The sequence below is a fragment of the Loxodonta africana genome, chromosome 4 (genome assembly GCF_030014295.1).
Source record: "Loxodonta africana isolate mLoxAfr1 chromosome 4, mLoxAfr1.hap2, whole genome shotgun sequence".
NCBI classification, from domain to species: domain Eukaryota; kingdom Metazoa; phylum Chordata; class Mammalia; order Proboscidea; family Elephantidae; genus Loxodonta; species Loxodonta africana.
The window spans coordinates 82,761,468-82,786,073 of record NC_087345.1 but is presented as its reverse complement, the minus strand read 5'-3'; the positions used below and the strand labels follow the sequence as shown (position 1 = coordinate 82,786,073).

General features: G+C 37.1%; 2 protein-coding genes across 2 annotated transcripts; one reads left to right on the top strand and one right to left on the bottom strand.

Moving 5' to 3' along the window:
- The first annotated feature begins 15,507 nt into the window (after positions 1-15,507).
- Positions 15,508-16,553, top strand: LOC100658639 (olfactory receptor 6C2). Its single transcript, XM_003405087.3, has one exon. It carries the CDS (start codon positions 15,573-15,575, stop codon positions 16,551-16,553), a length of 981 nt encoding a protein of 326 aa, XP_003405135.3. The 5' UTR covers positions 15,508-15,572.
- A 4,248-nt stretch (positions 16,554-20,801) lies between these two features.
- LOC111749375 (olfactory receptor 6C70-like) lies at positions 20,802-21,740 on the bottom strand. The gene has a single exon (XM_023542715.2). It carries the CDS (start codon positions 21,738-21,740, stop codon positions 20,802-20,804), a length of 939 nt encoding a protein of 312 aa, XP_023398483.2.
- Positions 21,741-24,606: the final 2,866 nt, after the last annotated feature.

Below are 24,606 nucleotides of genomic sequence, written 5' to 3'. Positions count from 1 at the left end.
ATGCAATTTAATAAACAGCATATTATTCTATTTTTCTATAAATCACTCTAATGAAGAAAATATTATCATCAGAATTTTTTCTCTCATTACTTCTCTGATTTTCCTTGAAAGAAGTTTGATTCAATAATACAAACACAAGTACTTCACTTGAATAACTTTAAATAAATATGAAGAATTCTTTCCCAGGGAAATGAAAGGGAGCAAGAAATCTCATGAGATAGAAAGCACTAAGAACGCACACCATCCTTAAACTGAAACATTTTTAGTTAGATGACCTTGGGAGATGTTACTTAAGATGACTAAGAATGATTAAAAAACAATCAAGAAACTATATTAGCTGTGGATGTAAAGAGTTGGAAGGAGCATTGCCCTCACATACATTAAAAAAAAAAAAAATTAGAAAAACTGAAAATTAATTTTTTTTTTTTGCAAAGCTATGGAAGAACTAAAGTTACTGGGCAAACAACTAAACCTAAATCTAGAGACAAATCTCAGCAGGGAGGACCCAAATAGCACAAACCACCCTACCCCCACAGAAAACTGTAAAAATACCGAGCATTCAGCTAGAAATCTTTAACAAATTGCTGAATGCTGAATGAGGACTAGCAGAGGGGTGTGGAGACCTAGGAGTTGTATACAGAGGAGCAGTTGCACTCTCTCCTAGATGTTTCTCCAGGTAGTTTACCAGTTTCTCATGGAAAAAATCAGGAAGAAGCAAACATTCCCAGTGTGCTGGCTGGGTGAAGGGAAAAACGGCCACTGCTGAAACTCCTATTACACCCATTTTCCTATATCCTCTAAGGAATAAAATTCAAATCTTCAAGGAAAGGCAACAAAAGTATAGCTTGAGGATAGCTGCTATGGGAGAGGAATGGCAGTCACCCAGGAAACTGGTAGGACCCATGTTTTGTATCTCCATTAAGGAACAAGAGCCTTAAGTTTACTGGAGAAGTGACACAAAATTGTCTTCTGAAGGCAGTGATGTTAACCATGCAGTTGTACGAGAAGAAGAGGGGAGAAAAATTGTACCCTTGGGAAAGAGAAGTACAGGCTAAAGCTAGTGTTATATCTGGCTAAAACACGTTACCTGCCTAAAAAAAAAAAACCTAAAACTGAGGCTTAATTAGTACATCAGAAAATGCCTCTTCCCCCGTCCCCTTCAGCACCATGCTACAAAGCTTTGAGTCAACGTAACAATGGAACACAGACAGCAGAGCTTCAAAAGACAGATGCTTTCTGGGAATAGCCCAAAGAGAAACACACACACACACACATACACACACACAAACAGGAAGGTTCAAAAAAGTGTGAACAGACAGCCAGAGAAAAACTGGCAGATTAGCCTGCAAAATAAACACAGTATCACTAAAGAAATCTGAAATCTGTGGTTACTCAGAGTAACCATTAACAACAAACTTCAAACACAGTCAAATACTGACTAGATTAATACCAGCTTCCTTACTTAAGGCCTAATAGGTGTCTATATTATGAAGCATAAAACATTATTTACCTCACGATCAACTATTCTATACAATATGAATATCTTTTAGCAAAAAAGTATAAGGTACACAAAAAGTATAAATAAGAGGTGAGATATAACAGTTTAAAACAAAGAAATGTCAGAACTTGGCTCAGGAATTACACAGATATTTAAAATATCAGACAGAAAAATTAAATAACTAAGATTAATATGTTAAAGGCTTTAATAGATAGGGTAGATGACATGCAGAATCACAAACTTAAATTCAGCAGAGAGATGAAAACTATAAGGCCAAAGTGGAAATGCTAGAAATAAAATCATAGTCACAGCGATAAAGAATGCCTTCCTTGGAGCTCTTCAGCAGGCTCAACACAGCCAAAGAACAACCAGTGAGCTTGAAGTGAGGCCAATGGACATTACCAACACCAAAACACAAATAGAAAAAAGAAGAGTGAGAGAAGAAAACATACGAGGGCATGAAAGAGCTATAGATGATATCAATTGATAAAAGTTATGTGTAATTGGGATCTCACAAGAAGAAAGAGACAATGGGAGAAGAGAAATATTTAAGGAATTAATGAAAAAATTTTTTTTTAATTTTGTAAAGGGAAACCCTGGTGGTGTAGTGGTTAAGTGCTACAGCTGCTAACCAAAGGGTCAGCAGTTCAAATCCACAAGGCGCTCCTTGGAAACTGGAGCCCTGGTGGTGCAGTGGTTAAGAGTTCAGGCTGCTAACCAAGAGGTTGCCTGTTCGAATACACCAGCTGCTCCTTGGAAACCATATAGGGCAGTTCTACTCTGTCCTATAGGGTCACTATGAGTAGGAATTGACCAGGCAACAACAGATTGGAATTTTCTAAAATTAATGACAGATACAAAACCACAGATCTAAAAAGACCACCCAGCAGGATAACAATAAGAAAAACACAACCTGGCATTTAATATTGAAACTTTTGAATACCAGAGACAAAGAGAAAACTCCGGAGGGTGCCGGGAGTAGGGATTTTTTTCAGAGGAGCCAGGATATAATTATGTGAAGCTGTGCTTTTCATTTTAAATACTGCTTTCTCAGACTGTGGTGGATTTAACATGGCCCCCAATTATTTGCCTATCTTCCCACAGCAAGGTGGAATCTATTTACTTACTTTTTTAATCTGGATTGGATTTTTCATTTGTTTTGACCAACGGAAAGTCGTGGATGTAACCAAATGCATACACTGGGGTTTTTAGAAATTTGTATTTTCTTGCATGCATTTCAAATTCTTCTTAGAAACCAGCCACCACTGTGTGAGAGAATTCACCTATATACCCTGGCTGTAAGCAGGATGTTGCAGTAGTCCAGTCAACAACCCAAACTGAGCTGCCAGGCAAAATACGGCCCTAACTTCCAGCCATGTGAGTGAGCCATTATAGGTATTCCAATTAAGCAGAGACTCCAGTTGACTAAATTTCTAGCCAGCACTTGATGGATCTCACTGAACGCAAACCAAACCCGACTAACTGAACACAAGCCAAACCCACTGCCATCCAGTTGATTCCGGCACTATAGGACCAAGCAGAACTGCCCCTTACGGTTTCCAAATCTATAAATCTCTGTTGAAGCAGATTGCCATATCTTTCTCCCAGGGTGCGGCTGGTGGATTTGACCCACCAACCTTTCAGTTAGCAGCTGAGTGGTTTAACTACTGCACCACCAGGGCTCAACTTAACCCAGTTAACAACAAAATTGTGAGAGATAGTACTTACTGTTCTTTTAAGATAGTAGTTTTTTTCAGTGTTTTTAATGTAGTTAACAGCTGGGCAATAAAACTGAGATAGACAGGCTGACTTAAGAGAGACTGACATTGGATCAACAGATATAAGGCAATTAAACATAGAGAAATCTCCTGGTTGCGCTGTCTTATGCAATCGCACACAAACTCAGAAAACAAACAACTCTCTCCTTGTAGTCTCCATCTGTTGTTCCATGCAACAGTGCCCTCATTAAAAAAAAAAAATAGTTTCATTTTAAAACTCATAGACTAATTTATTATAGTATTTTAAAGTGAAAAAATATCATGGGAAAGGGAAGAGAGTCAAATGAAGTGTTCTTATTTATCTGGGCAGAGAGACAGCATGTGGTCAAGGGAATTCCTTTATGTGGCCTTTTGCCTTGGTTCTTTGGAAAAACAGTTTGAGAGATTTTTTTTTCCCCCCAAGCTCTGAGGAGTTACTTTTACCCTAGTTTTCTACCATAGGGAGCATGTTGTTTTTGTCCAGGTTGATCAGCATTTCCTAAGCATGCTGTAAACAACATGACTTTTTGTCTGGTTCTGGGCTGCAGATTGATATGCACTTTGCAGGAATTGGTCAACGAACTATGCAAATGAGGTGAGTTGTAGCCCAACAGTGCCTACTATACCTCCTGAGAGGGTATTGGTCAATTCCTGGCCTGGTAAGAGGCCCATGCCTTGAAATTTAAAAGGAGTTTGTGTATATATGCAGCCAACCCTAGAGAAGTTTGTCAGACAGAAAAAAAGCAAGAAGAGAAGCAGCAGGAAGAAGAAGAAAGAAGAAGCAGAGAGAGTAGGCAAGAAACCTCCTGAAAGACTCATAATGCTGATCAAGGGCTGTAGCACTGAAGATAGCAAAAAGTTCAGAAAGGACCCAGAAGCAGAGCTGAGAGCTAGAGATGGCAGGTCCTAGAGGAGCCTGCCCTGAGGGGGCACCCCAGAGAGGAGCTAAGAGTACTGTCTTGCACTGAAGAAGGGAAACGTTGCCTACATGCTTTCTGATCCTGATTCTTGAGTTGTACCCTGTTCCTTAATAAACCACTTAACTGTAAGTGTACTCTGTGAATTTCTGTGCAGCCATTGCATGGACTATTGAAACCAGGAGAGAAGTAGAGAGTGTTGCCAGAGGGACGGCTGGTACTGCAATTTGTAAAAAGGTTGGAGAGTGGAGATATGCCTGACCTCTACCTCATAGGAATCAGCTTTGGGCTGGTCCTGGTTGTTATCCCCCCTGAAGTTAGACGGGTTCTGACTACACTGCTACTACTATCCCCACCATTTTACACAGCATCTATCCTAATAACATTGACATTTCAGTAAACTTCTAAATGTCTTTAAGTGCATAGGACCAACTGAATGAACAAAGAGATTTCTTGGCAACCCTGGTTCAAAAGTCACTAAGTAATCTACAGAGTAACTTGGAGAACATTAGTTATGGGCATAGGATTCTTAAAAAAAAAAAAATTGTACAACAGTAATAGTCAGGTGACCACAAAGATTTTATCTGTTCATTCCGTTGGTCTTTGTTTTTACAAATTAGCAAGTATTCCCTATTAATTTTAATGAAATTTAGACTGTATGAATACATGTGCAAAAATAACCCAAAGTATACAACTTCCATATAATTTGTTAAATGTTTCATCTGTCTCTCTCTCTTTCTCTGTCATCTACCTATCATCTATCTATCTGTCTGTCTGTCTATCTATCATCCATCTATCTATCTATCCATCTATTAGGGTAATGGTGTGATTATTCTTCTTTTTTGCTTGAGTTTGATTAATTCCAATGATAGATTTTCTGTTACTAAATCATTTTTCCATACTCTTCTGTGCCCCAAGAGAGTTTTTCTTCATACCTGCTCACAACCCCCTAGGTTTTGCAGATATTTTTATTTATTCCATATTAATACTTTATACCTTCACACATTTTCCACTTCTGTGATATCTTCGTGATTTGTTTGGAAGGGAGACAGCTGACATTATTTGCTTAGCATCTTACCCACTTCCTCAGCTTTTAGTTGTCCGTGTTTGGTGTAATTTTTGTTTGCTGTGTAGTTTGACTGCTAACCTAAAGTTTGAGCTTACCCAGTGGTACCGCAGAAGAAAAGTCTTGGTAATGTGGTCCTGTTTAGATTACAGACAAGAAAAATCTATAGAACGGTTTTACTCTGTAACACATGGGGTCACCATGAGTTGGAATTGACTGAAAAACGACTAATAACAACATCAGCAGAAAAAATTTTATGCCTATTATTTTTGTACATCTGATTAATATTCATTAGGCATTCTGTTTCTGTTTTTTGCTTTCATAAACTGTACAAATGGACCCAGCTCTGTATTTTTTCAATCTGAGCTGTCTGCTCCAAGTGTGTATGCTCTTTTCTAATACATGGAGTATTAAAAATAATTGTTCAAACAACATGCCTTTTTTCTTTTTTATTTATCTTTGCTTTCAAGCTCTAACACTCTCCACATTGTGGCTCCAATCTTTAATGTTTTAGAATCTCAGATTTCAGTGTTTGTTTGTTTTTATCAGTGTGTCCTAACCAAAAAATGCATTGCCACTGAGTTGATTCTGACTCATAGCTACCCTAAAGGACAAAGTAGAATTTCTCCACAGGGTTTCAGAGGAGCAGCTGATGGATTCCAACTGCTGACCTTTTGGTTAGCATCTGTAGCTTGCCATAAAAAAAAATCTCACCACCACTGCTCCACCAGGGCCCCTGTCAGCATGCAGCGGCATATAATTTGTGCAGCAGATTTTTACCTGATTTATACACAAAGGTCAACTCTCACAGGTACAGCATTGCCAAGGTAAAGATCAGAAAAATCCCTTTTAATCACAGTGAGGCTTACTTAGAAATACACATCATTTCTGAAATAGGTTTGTCAAGCGTTGGCTGGTAGAATAGTATTTATTTGCTTAGTCTCTTTCCACAACCTTAGAAGTATATTGTGAGAAAAATTATTTTGTCTGCAAATGGAAAATTGACAAATAACAGCAAACAATTAAGCCATTACATTACAAATCCAAATGCTATTACTCTTTATCTTATTCAGACTTTCATTCAAGACTCTGAAAAACACACAATTACCTCCTAAGCCCAAGTAATTAAAACAACATGGTACTGGTCTAATAATAGACATACAGACTAATGGAATAGAATCCAAACTTCAGAAACAAGTTCATAGATCTACTGTCAACAGATTTTTGACAAGGATGCTAAGTCCGTTCAATGGGAAAGAAGATTCTCTTCAATAAATGGTACTGGGAAAATAGAATTTCAGTATTCAGAAGAATGAATCAGGATCCGTGTCTTACACCGTACATGAAAACAAATTCAAAATGGATAAAGGACTTATATGTGAAAATTAAAAACCATAAAATTCTTAGGAAAATATATAGGGACTTGGTTGTAGGGCTGAGTTTTTAACAACAGTCTATCAGATATGACAACAAAAGCATGAACAAAAAGACAAAATAGATAAATGGGACCTGATAAAAATGGAATGCTTTTGTTCATCAGAAAGTTTTATCAAAAAAAGGAAAAGACAACTGATTAGAAGAAAATTTGGGGGAACCGTATACCTGATAAGGGTCTAATATCCAAAATACATTTTTTAAAAATGTCTGCAATGTAATAAAAATCAAAAGATGAACAAAGGACTTACACAGTCATTTCAGCTAAGATATTCAAATGAGCAACAAGCACAAAAAAGATGCTCGATGTCATTAACCTTTAAAACCCAGTGCTGTCGAGTCGATTCTGACTCATAGCAACCAGATACGACAGAGTAGATCTGCCCCATAGAGTTTCCAAGGAGCGCCTGGCAGATTCAAACTGGATTCGAACTGCCGACACTTTGGTTAGCAGCCATAGCACTTAACCACTACGCCACCAGGGTTTGTTTTCTTTAAAGAGGTGCAAATCAAAACTATAATGAGATACCACCCCTCCCCATTAGAAAGGCATTACTGAAAAAAAACAAACAGAAAACAGTAGAAAGAAAGAAGGAAGGAAAGAAAGAAACAAAGGAAGGAAGGAAGAAAAAAAGGGAGTGAGTAGAAAATAATAAAATGCATAGGACTAAACCTCTCTGTAGCTGGATAATATTACTACCTTGACATGATTCATTTTCATCATTCCAAGTCCAATATATAAAGTCATAATTTTTAAAAATCTTAATCAAATTCACTGTTTTGATTTCTTTCTATATGTCAGATAAAAAATTTGTTTACCATATTCTTACACAAGTAACCCCTGTCTTCCAGGTTTGTTTGCAGAGTTTCTGAAAATACCTCACAGGGGGAGGGCATGGTTGCCAAACAAAAGCGGAAGGATTGCATTATTTGCATAAAAATACCGGTACTTATTGGCCTAATAACAGTCTACACCTAAAATACATTGTCTTCCACAACATAAATCCTAATAACTAAAACTTTACAGTACAGAAAGTATAAAAACATGAAATTTTTTATAATAATAAAAAACAAATATATTGCCTTAATTAAAATATAAAATTAAAACTACAGAAAGAAATTCACAAAAACTATGACAAAGCCCGACTGCCATTGAGTCCATTCCAACTTACAACGTCCCTACAGGACAGAGTAGAACTGTCCTGTAGGGTTTCCAAGGAGCACCTGGTGGATATGAACTGCTGACTTTTTGGTTAGTAGCCATAGCTCTTAACCACTTTACCACCAGAGTTTCCAAAACTATAATAGGATGTAATAAAACCAATAAAGAAAAGGATAGCTTTACTTACCCAAGCACTGGGCATCAAGGGCATTTTTTTCTGCTTTCTATACCACAGGAGCTGTCTTTCTTAATCATGACAAATTTATTAATCATGAGCACTGTAGTACTATTGTCAAATCAAAAACCCTAGAGTAGCTCTAGTGACCATACAAGGTTTCTCCAAACTTCTGAACAATCATCTCATCTTCAGGTCTCTGTGACTTTCATCTCCCCTTTTTAATGACCAAAAGAAACATTTCTTTTAACTAGCCCTTCAAAATCTAATTTTACCTGTTCTGAAAACATTCTCAACTGAATCAAGATGTTTCTTTTAAATACAGTGATTTCAAAATTTCAGAGGCAGATATGTCAAAGCAAGAATATGTTAAATCAATGGTTCTTAGTCGTGCAATTAGTTTTTGAAAGTCGTTCATGTAGCCACGTTCCTAGGAAGCATTGCCTGTAGGCAGAATAAATAATATGTCTGATATATGCATGTTCTCCTGTTTTTCAAATGTAGATAATTGCTCTTGTGGTTAATGAAATATAAATTCATTTAACAATATCACTGAATACATAGTAATTTTTCTCAATGTTTATTTTCATATTCAATAGGTATTTTACCAGCTATTATATCACAAACTCATGGCACCCCATGTGTTACAGAGTGGAACAGCCCCATAGTGCTATCTTGGTTGTAATCTTTACAGAAACAGATTTCTAGGCTTTCCTTCTGTGGCACCGCTGAGTGGGTTCAAATTGCTAATCTTTAAGTTAGTAGTCAAGTGCAGGACATTATTACCATGAGTTAGAATCAACTCCTTGGCAACTTTTTTTTTTTTTTGTATCACACAGAAATAAGTTAAGCAAAATATAAGTAAAAAAAAAAAAAAAAAATCTCTCTTACCCCTACCCTTAGAAAAACAGTAGGAAATTGAATCAGACTTGTGTGTGTGTTTCTTTGGTTTTTGTTTTCTTCTACATGGAGAAAAAAAAAAAATTTTTTTTTTTTTTTTTTTCCTCCATGTTATGATGGGTGCCAGGCCTCTGTCTGGTGCTGTTATTTCATCTTACTGTCTCAACGGACAGTGTTGCTGTTGCCAATTTTTGTTGTTTTGCCAACGTTCATTATACAAGGGCTCATTAGTGACTTTGAACCTGGGTCATCAAGGATAATTTACTTTATTTATTCAGGTGATCCCAGTGCACCTACAGGAGACTGAGCGGAAGAACATAAATATCATTATTGTTAGAGCAAGAAAGTGAACTCCCTGCTCCGAACGATCAGAGCATCAGCTTTTTCAAAGCCAGAGGAAGTTCTTATGGTCTCCTCCCCTACATTAGACTTTCCTCCCTTCATGACACAGAAAAAAGGAAAGTGATTCCAAAACTTTAAATAAGGAAAAGTCTCTAAGAAAATCCTTTATATGATGTGAGAATTGCAGACCCTCCAGGAGATGCCTGGAAATTAAGTGTAGGTATATCATATTTGACCTGTGCTGAGTCCTATCTCCCTTAACACATTAAGGAGTTGCCAGCTGAAACCATGAAAAATTATCAAAACTGTAAGTACCATAAGGTAGCTACGAGAAAGAATTTCTCTTTTGAGAGATAAGGGAAAGAAATATCTATTAGTGTTTTCTTCCGCAATGTGGTTAGTTAAGCTAGTTTCAATTATTTAATACAAAAAATTGAAGTAGACAGTTAATGAAACTATTCAACTATGCAGCAGACTTTTGATGGGACTGAGGTCATTGCCAGGGCTATATTTATACATTCATAAGTAGTCATCCATGTACTGTAATGTGAAGGACATACAATAATATTATCTTCCAAGTCTCTGCAATGTATTCCCAAAAAAATAGTCCACGGCTTAAAATTTCAACATTATAAACCCGTATCCTTTTCTACGTTATAAATATTACTTTTATGAAGAAAAAATAGAGAGTAAATAATTCATTCCCTCCTGAGTTGCTATAAACACATTGTCTTTGAGCCGATTTTGACTCATAGTGACTCTATAGGACAGAGTAGAACTGCCCTACAGAGTTTCCAAAGAGGACCTGGTGAATTGAAACTGCCAACCTTTTGGCTAGCAGCCATAGCACTTAACCACGATGCCAGCAGAGTTGCTGTTAGTTCAGCAAAAATGCCCTCTTAATACTCAAATGAGAGAAATTACTCTTAAATGAGAGTATTTTGAAGAGTAAGGAAACGGAATTTTTTTTTTTTTCCTTGAGGCACTTCACGTAACTGACAAAGTATTTCAGTAAGAGTTTTTGCCCAGTGTGTTTGGTGGAGTTAGAAAATGATACCGAGGGTGCCAATTCTTTGTTACTTCATAATCTTTCTTGTTTCACCTTTTGTGACCCTGAAGTAGTTGGGTGAGAACTGGTTCTTAATAAACCAAAACCAAAGAAAAAGGTATTGTAAATTTTAAACACATTATTTTACTCATATAACAGAGAAATCATCAATACATTAATTTTATCTAACAATGGCAAAATTAGAATTAGAATAAGCGAAAAATGATTGAGGGGAGATGGCAAATCTCAAAAGTTTGCAAACAAAGAATTGTTTTCCTTTCCTTGTATCAGCTGCTTATTAGTGTGCGAGGCTAGCTAACAGGCAGTCTTTGGGAGTAGAAAGTTCATTACAGACAACAGTTTGGGTTATTTATGGATTTCCGGAAAAATTGTCAGAGTTTTATTATAAAGTAAGTACCTAACAAGCAGCAGCTGTACAATGTTGGCCAGTGTACTTCCTTAGCATCATCACTGTAGCTATGCCAGGCCTGGACCCTTTCCCTTAACGGTATTTTTCATTAGTTTTTCTATGTAAGTGTCCATTTTCCTGTGATGGTTCCATTAAACCAAGGTGGGCATTTCCAAATATCCTTTAAGCCATTTTATAAGGCACGTATCCATAAAAAAAGAAAAAAAAAATTTTTTTTTTCTCTTCAGACCCAGAGGACACGTGTTATTTGCAGGAAGTATTTTAAAACAAATTGAATGAAAGATCATTCATATAACAGACTAATTTGTGTCTTCCAGGGAGATATAACCTCGCGCAATCATGGAGAAATAGTAGGGACTCTAGAGACTCTGTTTTTAGATAGGACATATGTTCATAGGTAACATTACAAACAATTAATGCTGGTTGAGGACTAGCACCCGTTATTGCTCCATAAGCAGAAAGAGTCTGAAGTATACATAAAATGGCCACAAATCACATTAATAAAATAAGACCCATAATGCAAGGAAAAAAGTCAGTTAATATCTCAACAATCCTATGTGTCTGAAATTATAACGTAAATATAACTTAAGTGATTGCGTTATGCTATATGATATAAGGGATGGGACAGCACTTATGGGGAATATAGGTGGTGGTGTCAGAGTTGGGAAACAAACTTCCTTAATTAGCTAAGGTGGTTCCCACACATTAATATGAATATTAAAAATATTTCTCCACCAGCACCCATCTGGGAAACCCTGGTGGTGTAGTGGTTAAGGGCTATGCCTGCTAACTAAAAAGGCCAGCAGTTTAAAGCCACCAGGTGCTCCTTGGAAACCCTACGGGACAGTTCTACTCTGCCCTACAGGGTCACTATGAGTCTGAATCGACTCAATGGCGGCAAGGTTTTTTTTTTTTTCTTTTGTCCAGCACCCATCGCACTCCACTCTGCCTGGCTAGACATTATTAGGTCTGTCTAAGCCCCAGCAACATATATTTGTGATAAGTATCCTTGATAATTCCAATTTAGAGAGTGCCACCCACTAAATTTCTTAGCTCAATGCAACTGTTTCTGGAAGAAAAAGAAGAAGGAGGAGGAGGAAGAGGGAAGGAGAGCACGCAGGGGTTGAAGGTGGGGTTGGGGGAGGGAAAGGGGAAGGAGGAGAAAGAGAAGGAAAAGGAGGAGAAGAAACATTACATAAAGTGCTACAGTGAAAATTTCAGTATGAATTGACTGTGTTTTATGAGACATAGCCTATCCCTGTACCTGGCACATAGTAGAAACTGGGTGAAATCATTACATTTAAAATACTTTGCCTGATATTTTCTGATAGCCATGTGAAAGCAAGTCCTGACACAGTTAAGTAGATGTGCTCTAATAGGAGGGAGGAAGGAGAAGGCTCCATAGGGGCTTCATGCTTTCTGAAGAGCAAACAATAGAGTGTCAGAGTAGAGCACTCCATGTGATCAGGGCACACAGCCAGTATATGTCAAGTAGTCAGGCAAAAAGAGGCTGGGAGTTTAGGTGAAGGACTAATGAGAACAAAGCCTATGAGGGCAAATGACCCCTTTGTCTAAATTTTACCTACCCTGCATCTGTGGAAAAAGTTTGGAGAAGATGAGACCTGCGTAAATTAGGAGAATGAGAGACTCCTTGCCTTCTGAAAGAAGCGGAGCTATATCATCCCTTACTCAATAAAATTTGAAGACTGGAAAAAGATTAAAAGTGATAATTGTTTTGCTGAAGAGAAAAAAAAGAAAGAAGGCTGCTTAATTAAAAGTTTGGTGAAAAGATCGTGTTAGGAAGTACAAAGGATAGAAAAAGGTCAAACTCCAGGTGGAATACTTGAGGTAAATTTTATCTTGAAAAAACAGTGAATTTGCACTCTAGTCTGTTCTCTAAATTATATCGTTGTGATAATAAGTGCAGTTGTGATTCACCAATAGCATATGCACAAGAGTGTCTGCAGACTCTGTTCCATTTTTTCAGGTTACACTTACTAAAGTCCCCATGTGTGTCAGACATAGGAGATATAAGAATGTATAAAACATAGAGTCTACTTTGGAGAAATATACATAAAACAGACTGCAAATTATAATATGATACAATAAATTATAAAATACGGTAATCAACAGGTGCTTTAAGAGAACACAGGTACATAATCTCACATAGTCACGGTGGGTAAATGAAGACTTCCCTGAAGAACTGATACCTATGGGGAATCATCCAGGACCAACAGACATCAGGCAGTCACAGAAGGATAGAAGAATTCAACTGTGAAGAGGAGACAACAAACAGAAAATACGAATAATTGCAAGTAGTCAGTGTTAGTGGAACTTAAAGTATGAAGAAAAAAGGTAAGGAACTGCCAAATGATGAAGCAGGAAAATCAAAGAAGGTCCTGTCCATGAAGAGCCTTGCAAGCCTTGTGAAAAAAGACATGGCGCTTTAACAAAAAATAGTGAACACTGGAAGAGAAGGCTTGGAGGGGAGGGGTGGAGGCATGATTTCACTTTGAGAATGTGGAATACGAGGGTGCTATGAACATTGAATTGGTGGTGTCCACTTAGCAATATTTTTAAGTAGAAAAGATCTGGTCTCTGGAATCCATCATATAAATGATAATCTAATCAACCAGACAGGACGAAATCATTCTTGAATAGTATGGAGTAAACCAAAACCAAACCTGTTGCCGTTGAGTCAATTCCAAGTCATAGCGACCCTATAGGACAGAGGGGAACTGTCCCACAGGGTTTCCAAGGAGAGCCTGGTGGATTCAAACTGCTGACCTTTTGGTTGGCACCCAAACTCTTACCCACTCTACCACCAGGTTTCCTTAAGAAGTACAAAAAAAACAAAGCAAGAAAGGAGAGGTCTGAAGATAGAATGCTTGAGAACCTCAATATTTCATAGATGAACAAAGAGGAGACTGTGTAGGTCACTGAAAAAAGATCAGAGTTAGGAAGAAAATGAGAATGATGGCATGGAACCCATTTGACAAATGACTAAACTTTAAAGGAAAAAAAAATTCTGTGGGGATGCCAGGTGTCATAGTCATCTAGTACTGCTATAACAGAAATACCACATGTGGATGGTTTTAACAAAGAGAAATTTATTCTCTCACAATCTAGTAGGCTAGAAGTCCAAATTCATGGCATCGGCTCCAGGGGAAGACTTTCTCTCTCTGTCAGTTCTGGGGAAAGGACTTTGTTATCAGTCTTTCCCTGGTCAAGGAGCTTCTTTGTGCAGGAACTTCAGGTCCAAAGGATGCACTCTGCTCCCAATGCTTCTTTCTTGGTGGTGTGAGGTCCCCCAGTCTCTCTGCTCGCTTCTCTCTTTTATGTCTCAAAAGAGATTGTCTTAAGACACAGTCTAATCTTGTAGATCTCATCAACATAACTGCTGCTAATCCATCTCATTAACAGTATAGTGATAGGATTTACAACACACAGGAAAATCACATCAGATGACAAAATGGTGGACAATCACACAATATTGGGAATCATGGACTAGCCAAGTTGACAGATATTTTGGGGGGACACAATTCAATTCATGACACCAGGCAAGATAATTCAAGAAAAACAAAATCCTTCAGATGGTAGGAGGAGCAGGGGCTGGAACTGGAAATGAGAGTCAGTTTACAGTGGTTCAAAGACTAAATTGAGTAGGGATAAGATAAAAAGGTAAAGACACTACTGTATTTTCAATGGAATAAAAAACAAAATGGAAAAAAATCACAGCCTGAAAGAATATATATATATATATATAGTTTTAGCTTCAGAGGATTTCAGAGAAAAGGGACCAGTGTCAATTAACTGAAATAAAAGATGAAAGCATATGAGGCTATTCCTTTTTGTAAATATGTGAAGACATTTTCTTACACTATAGGTAAAATAGTCATGTATCAATCCATCTATAGGTAGTATGGAGCCTTGGTTGTGCAGAGGTTAAGAACTTCTCTGTTAACCAAAAGGTTGTCAGTTTGAATCACCAGCTGCTCCTTGGAAACCTTATGAGACAGTTCTACTCTGTTTTGTAGGGTCACTATGAGTCAGAATTGGCTCAATGGCAATTAGTTTTGTTTGTTTGTTTGTTTGTTTTTATAGGTACTTTTTTTTATATAGTGTTAAGAGGAAACCCTTGTGGCATAATGGTTAAGAGCTACGGTGGTTCAAATCCACCAGTTGCTCCTTGGAAACTCTATGGGACAGTTTTACTCTGTCCTATAGGATCGCCATGAGTTGAAATCAACTCGATGGCAACAGGTTTGGTTTCTTTTTTTTTTATAGTCTTAAGAATAAGGAATACAAGCAGAAGTGGATAAAGAGACAAGGTAAAGTCTCAAGATCCAGTGTTATGTTTTGCTGTTGTCATAGTTTTTTGATTCTTTTCCAGGAGAAATTTATCTTATTCTTAAAATACTCCTTTGATATTAACAATTGAAGAGAATTCACATTCTTTATTACCTACAACTATATATTCTATATTCTGGGTTTATCTTGGACAAAAAGACTTAAGTATCCATGAAATGTGATCATCTTTACTCATGCCTTTTGTAAATCCAATCTATTTACTGAATTACAGATATTGAGCTACATTTATAAATTCTGAGGGTCAAGGGATGATCTTAGAAAAAGTTAGATTCTTTTACAATAGGATGAACCCTAAAGAAAAATCTCTGCTGCCCCTACCACATGTATAATTCAGGAAGGCTACTGGAATAGTGGCAGTATTGATTATGATAAAAAAAAAAGGGAGAAAATAAATATATTTAAATTTGCTTGACTTTTAAAAGCAAGGCCCTTTACTGTAGAATCCAAATATCTACCTCCTCACAAAATCTCTATGATTTTTACATACAGATTGGGTAGCCATCAAAAGTCAACAATGAGAAATCACACAGCTATAACAACTTTCATCCTGCTGGGACTGACAGATGACCCACAAATGAAAGCTCTGCTTTTTACCTTTCTATTTTTCACCTATATATTGAGTGTTACAGGGAACCTGACTATTATTACCCTCACATTGGTGGACTCCCACCTTAAAACTCCTATGTACTTTTTTCTCAGAAATTTCTCCTTCTTAGAAGTCTCATTCACCACTGTCTGTATTCCTAGATTCTTGTACAGCATATCAACTGGGGACAATACTGTTACATACAATGCTTGTGCAAGTCAAATATTTTTTGTTTTTCTTTTTGGAGCAACAGAATTTTTTCTCCTGGCAGCCATGTCCTATGACCGCTATGTGGCCATCTGTAAACCCCTTCATTACATGACCATCATGAGCAACAAGGTCTGTGTCTTATTAGTTCTCTGCTGTTGGGTAGCTGGCTTGATGATCATTCTCCCTCCCCTGAGCCTGGGTCTCCAGCTGGAATTCTGTGATTCCAGTGCTATTGATCATTTTAGTTGTGATGCAGGTCCCCTCCTAAAGATCTCATGCTCAGACACATGGTTGTTAGAGCAGCTGATTATACTTGTGGCTGTATTTGCACTCATTATCACCCTAGTGTGTGTTTTTCTGTCCTACACATACATCATCAAGACAATTCTAAGATTTCCTTCCGTCCAGCAAAGAAAAAAGGCCTTTTCTACCTGCTCATCCCACATGATTGTGGTTTCCATCACTTATGGAAGCTGCATCTTCATCTACATCAAGCCTTCAGCGAAGGAAGAAGTGGCCATCAATAAAGGAGTTTCAGTGCTCACGACTTCTGTTGCTCCCTTGTTGAACCCCTTCATCTACACCCTGAGGAACAAGCAAGTGAAACTAGCTTTCAATGACTCTGTAAAGAAGATTGCATTTCTGTCAAAGAAGTAAACTATCTGATGAATCAGAGTAAAAGGAAAGAATAATGTCCCATAAATATTTTACTACAACTCCTAATTTCATTGCTTCCTGTCTGTAATTTAATCAGATTAACCTTCTCAAAGACTTTTAACATTACATCTTTATCTCATCATAATCAAATTACTCCTTCTTCTTCGAAACTAATATCATACGTGATGTTTTCCCTCTTTATGAATCTTTATATTTCCAAGATATTAAAGTTGGTTTTCACTCCTGACCTATTCTTTTATTCAATACTCAAGAGAAAGAAGGAAATAATATTTAAAAGTATACAAAGCATATACCAGATAAATTGTGCAATAGTAGTACTAGTTGCTTCCTCTAATGCAAATTTATCAGCTTATATCACAAATCCAAGAATTAAAATAATCAATAAAAACAACAACAGAGACATATTAAAAAATAAATTCAACCAAATAAGGCATTCCAGGCAGGTTAAAATGATGATGTGTAAAGGGGAAAGGAGATATCCACAGGACGATTGCAAAGATGTTTTTATTTCTTCAATTCTGATTACTCAGAAACACTATGGATAGTATTGTGGGTGTGGGGAGCAAAGATACAGTAATTGGAAGTATATAAGCCAATATGGTGGCACCCTGGTGCCATAGTGGTTAAGACTTTTGCTGGCAACCAAAAGGCTGGCAGTTCTAATCCACCAGCTGCTCCTTGGAAACCCCGTGGTGCAGTTCTACTCTGTCCTATAGGGTTCTATAGGGTCTGACTGTGATTTCGAATTGAATCAATGTTGATGGGTAAGCTGAGATGGTGGCTGATCTCTCTGTCTTCCATAATAAACTCTTAGTTTATCAGTGTGTCAGTTTATATCTTTTTTTAATTGCTTTTTTAACATTGTTGAAAAAAGTTAACTGAACAGTTTGCAATTTATGTAACAGATTTCATGTAGCATAATCTTTTCTATTCCAGTATATATATTAAAAGGGAGAAGCAGGATGAAATCAAATTGTAATTGCCAACTCTCCATCAACTTTAAAACATATTTAATGGCTTTAACAAAGAGAAATGTATTGTCTCACAGCTTAGAAGGCTAGAAGTCTGAATTCATGGTGCCAGCTCCAGGGGGAGGATTTCTTTCTCTGTCAGCACTAGGGGAAGGTCTTTGTCATCAAATTTCCCTGGTGCAGGAGATTGTCAGTGCAGGGACCCCAGGTCCAAAGGACACACAATTCTAGTTCTTGTTTCTTGGTGGTTTGAGGTCCCTGTCAGATCGGATTGTGTCCCCTCAAAATAAGTGTTAACTTGGATAGGCCATGATTCCCAGTTTTGTGTGGTTGTCCTCCATTTTGTGGTTTTCCTATGCATTATAAATCATAATCTCTGTCTGTGGTTAAAGAGGATTAGGGTGAGATGTAACACCCTTTCTCATTTCACATTCCTGATTCAATGTAAAGAGAGTTTCCCTCGGGTGTGCCCTGCACCACCTTTTATATTACAAGAAGTAAAAGCAAAGGGAAGCAAGCAGAGAGTTGGGGACCTTATACGACCAAGAAAGCAGTGCCAGGAGAACAGCTAGTCCTTTAGACCAGGGGTTCCTGTGTGGAGAAGCTCCTAATCCAGGGAAAGATTGATGACAAGGACCTTCCTCCAGAGCGAACAGAGAGAGAAGGTCTTCCCCTGAAGCTGACATCCTGAATTTGAACTTTTAACCTACTAGACTGTGAGAGAATAAATTTCTCTTTGTTGAAGCTATCCACTTGTGGTATATCTGTTATGGCAGGACTAGATGACTAAAATAATCCCTGGTGAAACAAGAGAACTCTGACGCACTACTTTCCTGACTTTAAACCACTCAGCATCCCCTTGTTCTGTTCGAATGACTGCCTCTTGATATATGTACAGGTTCCTCATGAGCACAATGAGGTGTTCTGAAATTCCCATTCTTTGCAATGTTATCTGTAATTTGTTATTACCCACACAGTTGAATGTTTTTGCATAATCAATGAAACACAGATAAACATCTTTCTGGTATTCTCTATTTTCAGCCAGCATCCACCTGACATTAGCAATGGTATCCCTGGTTCCACATCCTCTTCTGAATCTGGCTTGAATTTCTGGCAGTTCCTGATGGGTGCACTGCCACAGCCACTTTTGAATGATCTTCAGCAAAAATTTGCTTGTGTGTGATATTAATGGTGTTGCTCAATAATTTTCGTATTTGGTTGGATCATGTTCCTTGGGAATAGGCATAAATGTGGATCACTTCCAGTTGATTTGCCAAGTAGCTGTCTTCAAATTTCTTGGCATCAACGAGAGAGTTCTTTCAGTGCAGTGCCCTTTTGTTGAAACATCTCAGTTGGTATTCAACCAGTTCCTGGAGACTTGTTTTTTGCCAATGCCTTTTGTGCAGTTTAGACTTCTTCCTTCAGTACCTTCGGTTTCTAATCATATTCTGGCCATATTCTGATTAACAGGGTTTCATTAAAAATTACCTCAATACTTTGTGGCTTAAAGCAACCATGTACTGGCCCCACATTTTCTGTTGTCAGGAGTTTATTCAGAGTACAGCAAGGCTTGTCTCTACTTAAGGATGTCTGGAGCCTCATACAGAAGATTTAAACACTAGAGGATTGAATTACTTGAAGATACTTTCACTCACACATCTGGCAGTTGATGCTGGTTGTAAGTTTGAGGGCTAGCTTCATTCCTCTATGGGACTCTTCATAGGTTCATTTGGGCTTTTTCACAACATGGTGTCTGGGTTCCAAGTGTAAAAATCTCCAAATAGAGGGACCTAGAAAGGAATTGTAGTCTTTTTAAGACCTAGACTTGAAGTCTACTAATCAGAGATGTTACTGGTTTCTGCCCAAATTTAAGGAAAGGAAACTTAGACTCCACCTCTCCTTCAGGGAAGTGTCAAAGTCATTTTTAAGAGCATGTTGGATGGGTGGTCATGTTGTGGTACAATCATTTAGAAGAAGAGCTCTGCCAAAGAAGTGAAGGTGAAGGGCAGAGCATACTGCTTTATTATTCAATGAGGCTGTACAGATGATGAAACAATATGGGGAGTTTCTCTAGCACATTACCCTACAAATTTATCTCCTCACCTTATCCTAGGCAAACTTGCATTTATCTTTTTAAATTTCTGTGGCCCTTCCTGAAAACCTTCAACTTCCTACAATTTATCTTGAAGGCCAGAGAGTCCATCAATAGCCTAATAATAGACTTTCACTGGTCTATTCATGTTTACTTTTCCCGTTGGCAATTAAATTTAATAGGCAAATATTTTCAGGAACATTAGCTCAAGAAATGTATGGTAACTGTTGGCATAGTCAACTGATGCAACTTGAGAAAAATCTTGTGCTAGTAGCTTAATCAGTACCAAAGTGAAAAAAAAAAAAAGATTGTATACTGCACATTCAATAGGACAACTATAAAGTTGTGGAATTTATGTGTTCTAAGAACTAACACTTTAAGTTTAAAAAAATAGATAATTTCATACTCATACTTTGGAAGGAATGAAACATAATTTTATCTTTAAACAAGTCATTAAAAGTTTAAGACTTTGGCATTCTTGTACAAGATTAAAAAGCAATCATTATGGTATAAGTCATAAAACTCATATATTCCCATGTATTTAATATACTCATTGGCATGTTCAAAGAGATTAAACTTACTTCACGTATTTTTGAAAGTATTGTGTGTTGAATAAGTTACTTGTGTTCTAATCATATTTTGTTTTTTTGTGCAACTTTAAAATACATCCACTATAAATACTAAATATCACACAAAGGAAATTTATGGTTCATTTTAAAGAAGTTATGCATTCTTATTATGTTGACTGTTGACATTTCAAAAAAAATCTCTTAGAAAATAATTCTCTATATTACTCTTTTGAAGATTATGCTCTCTTAGTACATTTTAAACACAGTTTATGATGACAAAATTAAATTTATTAAGTTTCCAAGAACATGGTTTCTAAACAAAACAGACTCATTATTTATAAAACAGGTTTGTACTCTCCAAGTATTTATATTCCCTAATGCAATCAAACCTCTCATGCATTTGATATTAAAACAGTTCATAGAGAAAGAGAAAGTTAAAGTCATGATGCACAGAATGGAAAAAGTTTCTATGATCAGGTAACCGTAAATAATCCAAGGACTTAAATATTAAATATAATTCCATAAACTGGAAGCATCAGTTTCTTTTTCAATGTTTCTTTAATGTCATCATGTTAATTTCTTTAAACAGATAACCTTATTTGTCTGAAGTAGAAAATATCTTTTTGAATTCAGCCCTGAAGCCTTGTTTTACTTGCTGGTTCCTCAAAGTATAAATGAATGGGTTCAACAAAGGGGCAACTGAAGTACTGAGCACAGCTACTCCTTTGCTTAAAGTAACTCTTTCATTTGCTGCTGGCTTTATGTAGATGAAGATACAACCAGCATAAGTGATGGAGACAACAATCATGTGAGAAGAGCAGGTGGAAAAGGCTTTTTTCTTTTGCTGAGCTGAAGGGAATTTTACAATTTTCTTCATGATATAGGAGTAAAAAATGATTACTAATACCAATGTGACAATGATTGTAATCAGAGCTATTAAAAAAGCAATGGATTCTAGTAAATGTGTGTTTGAGCAAGAAAGTTGGAAGATAGGAGAAATGTCACAAATGAAAGGGTCAATGATATTGGAAGCACAACAATCCAAGTGAAGACACAAAAACGGTGGCAGGAAAATGACCAAGAATGCAGTGACCCAAGAGCTGAGTGCAAGCTGATGACAAAGTCTGCTGCTCATGATGGATGTACAATGCAAGGGTTTGCAGTAGGCAACGTAGCGGTCATAGGACACAGCAGCCAGAAGGAAAGACTCTGTAACCCCCCAAAACATATAAAAAAGCAACAGAGGCATACAACCGTTATAGGAAATGCTCTTTTCCCTGGTTACAGTTGTGATGAGGAATCTGAGGATGAAAACAGTTGCGAATGAGATTTCCAGGAAAGGGAAAGGACAAAGGAAGAAATACATTGGGATCTTGAGATGGGAATCCAGCAGAGTGAGGGCAATGGTGGTTAGGTTCCTTATCATGCTCAACATGTAACTGAGAAGTAGAAACAAGAAAATGACAATCTGTAACTGAGAATTATCTGTCAGTCTCAGTGGAATAAACTCTATGTTCTTTGTATGATTCTTCATTTTTAAACTTCAATCAAATTCTAGAAATAAAAATGTACAAAAATCAGAAATTATATGAGTAGGTATACCTCCAGAAAAAGATATATAAAAAGACCCATATTCATGGCCGTTTACCATGTAATACTTCATGGAAGTTGAATGTATGATCCAAAGCTCTGCAACAGAAACTAAGAGTTTAAATGAACTGTAGAAGTGAAACCAGTTTTGGACATTGACCCACAAAACCAGGGATAGATGATTTTTTTTTTTTCTTCTCTTACAAACTTCCGATCAATTGTATATAATTCCAAATTCGGCCAGATCATAAATTAATTAAAATGCTGGGTTCAGGAGTCAAAAGTAATTAATTCGTTTTTAAGCTCTTACGTTTATCAAAATAAAACATTGCCTATTTGATAAATTGAGACCTACAATTAAATTCTGAAGCTTAGATTTTATATTAAAGTGACATTTTTAGGACTTCATCTGTAGCCTCCTACAACTGCACAATGTTGTACTTTATGAAGGCAGAAATGGTGAAAAGGCAATGTAATACCACAAAAGAACAAGCACTGACTGAATCTGGGGAAAAAAATAAACTGATTATTAATCAGATATAGTTACATTGGAGCCCTGGCGGCACAGGAGCTCCGCTGCTAACCAAAAGGTCAGCAGTTCAAATCCACTAGCCGCTCACTAGAAAACCTATGAGGCAGTTCTACTCCTTCCTGTAGGGTTATTATGAGTAGGAATTATCTCGATGGCATCATCTCGATGGCAACAGCTTTGTTTTGGGTTTTTATAGCCACATCTACAAAAAAAAAAAAAAAGAAAAAAAAAACCCTGTTTATAACTTAAACATTCTGCCACTGTAACTAAGACCACAAGGATAAAAGGGAGCCTACAGAAAATGCATTGCATCTCTTGACAGTCTCTGCCCAGTGATGGGTATCCAAAACCTGTACTTAATATTCACATGCAGCTCCATAAGGATGAAAAATCTTTGTTTTCTTACCACATTGCCTACACCTTCATGTCCTCAACAATCACTCATACATCTAATCAGTGACTGTTATTCCTAGGAAGTATTGGTGTAAGAAGTCTGTGACAATAGTGATGGAAAAACTGTATTCTAATTGAGTTTTATGTTTGTAATAGTAGGTTTTCATGCACTATAGTCTGGGACTTTCAATAGTAAAAACAGTGAACAAAAGTAAGACGTTGTCTCAATAGAGCAGAAGTATAGCCACAGTTGGAAACTGTTAGAAATTAGATATTGGGCTTAAAGCTGCTAATCCACTAAAATCTAGTTATGGATCTTAGAAGAAAGACCGTAGGAATGGATACTGACACCACGGGCAATGTACTGTTCAGATCAAAGATTGGGCAGGACTTTTATTGTTTAATAATTAATAGTCTTAAACTGTAGCAAAAAATATAACAGAGAGAAAATGGCTAGGAAGCTAGAAGTTTAGAATCCCAAAGCAGAAACCTTTCTGGAATTTTCACTGCATCACTTGATGGTTATATGGTCTTTGAAAAATTACTTAACTTCCTTGGCACAGTGGTTAAGCGGTTGGCTGCTAAACAAAAAGTCAGCAGTTCAAATCCACAGCCACTCCTTGGAAACCCTATGCGACCTATTTCTACTCTGTCTTATACAGTTGCTGTGAGTCAGAATTGAATTGATGACAATGGGTTTGGTTTGGTTTTTGATTTCCTTATGTTTCAGTTTTCCATCTATAAAAAGGAGGAAAATTTTTTCAACCTCAGTTATAAGGATTAAATGAGATGTGTATAGAAATTATCAGTGTCTTCATAGCTATTGTTGTTAGCTTCCCTCCAGTGGGTTCCGACTCATAACAACCATACATACAACAGAACGAAACACTGTCCATTCCTGTGCCATCCTCACAATCATCGTTATACTTGAGCCCATTGTTGCAGACACTGTGTTAGTCTATTTCATTGAGGGTCTTCTTTTTTCACTGACCCTCTACTTTGCCAAGCATGATGTCCTTCTACAGGGACTCATTCCTTTTGATAACAAGTCCAAAATATGTGAGACATAGTCTCACCATCCTTGTTTCTAAGGAGCATTCTTGTTGTACTTCTTCTGAGACAGTTTTGTTCATTCTTTTGGCAGTTCATGGTATAGTGAATATTCTTCACCAACACCATAATTCAAAGGCATCATTTCTTCTCTGGTCTTTCTTATTCATCTCCAAGCTGTTGCATGCATATGAAGTGATTGAAAACACCATGGCTTGAATCAAGCTCACCTTAGTCTTCAAGGTGATGTCTCTGCTTTTCAACACTTTAAAGAAGTCCTTTGCAGCAGATTTCCCCAGCACAATGCATCTTTTGATTTCTTGACTGCTGCTTCCATGGCTGTTGATTGTGGATCCAAATAAAATGAAATTCTTTACAACTTTAATCTTTTCTCCATTAATCTTGTTGCTTATTGATCCAGTTGTGAGGAATTTTGTTTTCTTTTTGTTGAGGTGTGGTCTATACTGAAGGATGTGGTCTTTGATCTTCATCAGTAAGTTCTTTAAATCCTCTTCATTTTCAGCAAGCAATGTTGTGTCATTTGCATAATGCAGGTTGTTAATGAGTCTTCGACCAATCTTAATGCTCCGTTTTTCTTCATATAGCCCAGATTTTTGGATTATTTGCTCCACATATGGATTGAATAGGCATGGTGAAAGGATACAACACTGACACACACCTTTCTTGACTTTAAACCATGCAGTATCCCCTTGTTCTGTTCGAACAACTGCCTCTTGATCTGTGTACAGGTTCCTCATGAGCACAATGAGCTGTTTTTTGCAATGTTTGCAAATGTTATCCATAATTTGTTATGATCCACACAGTGGAATGACTT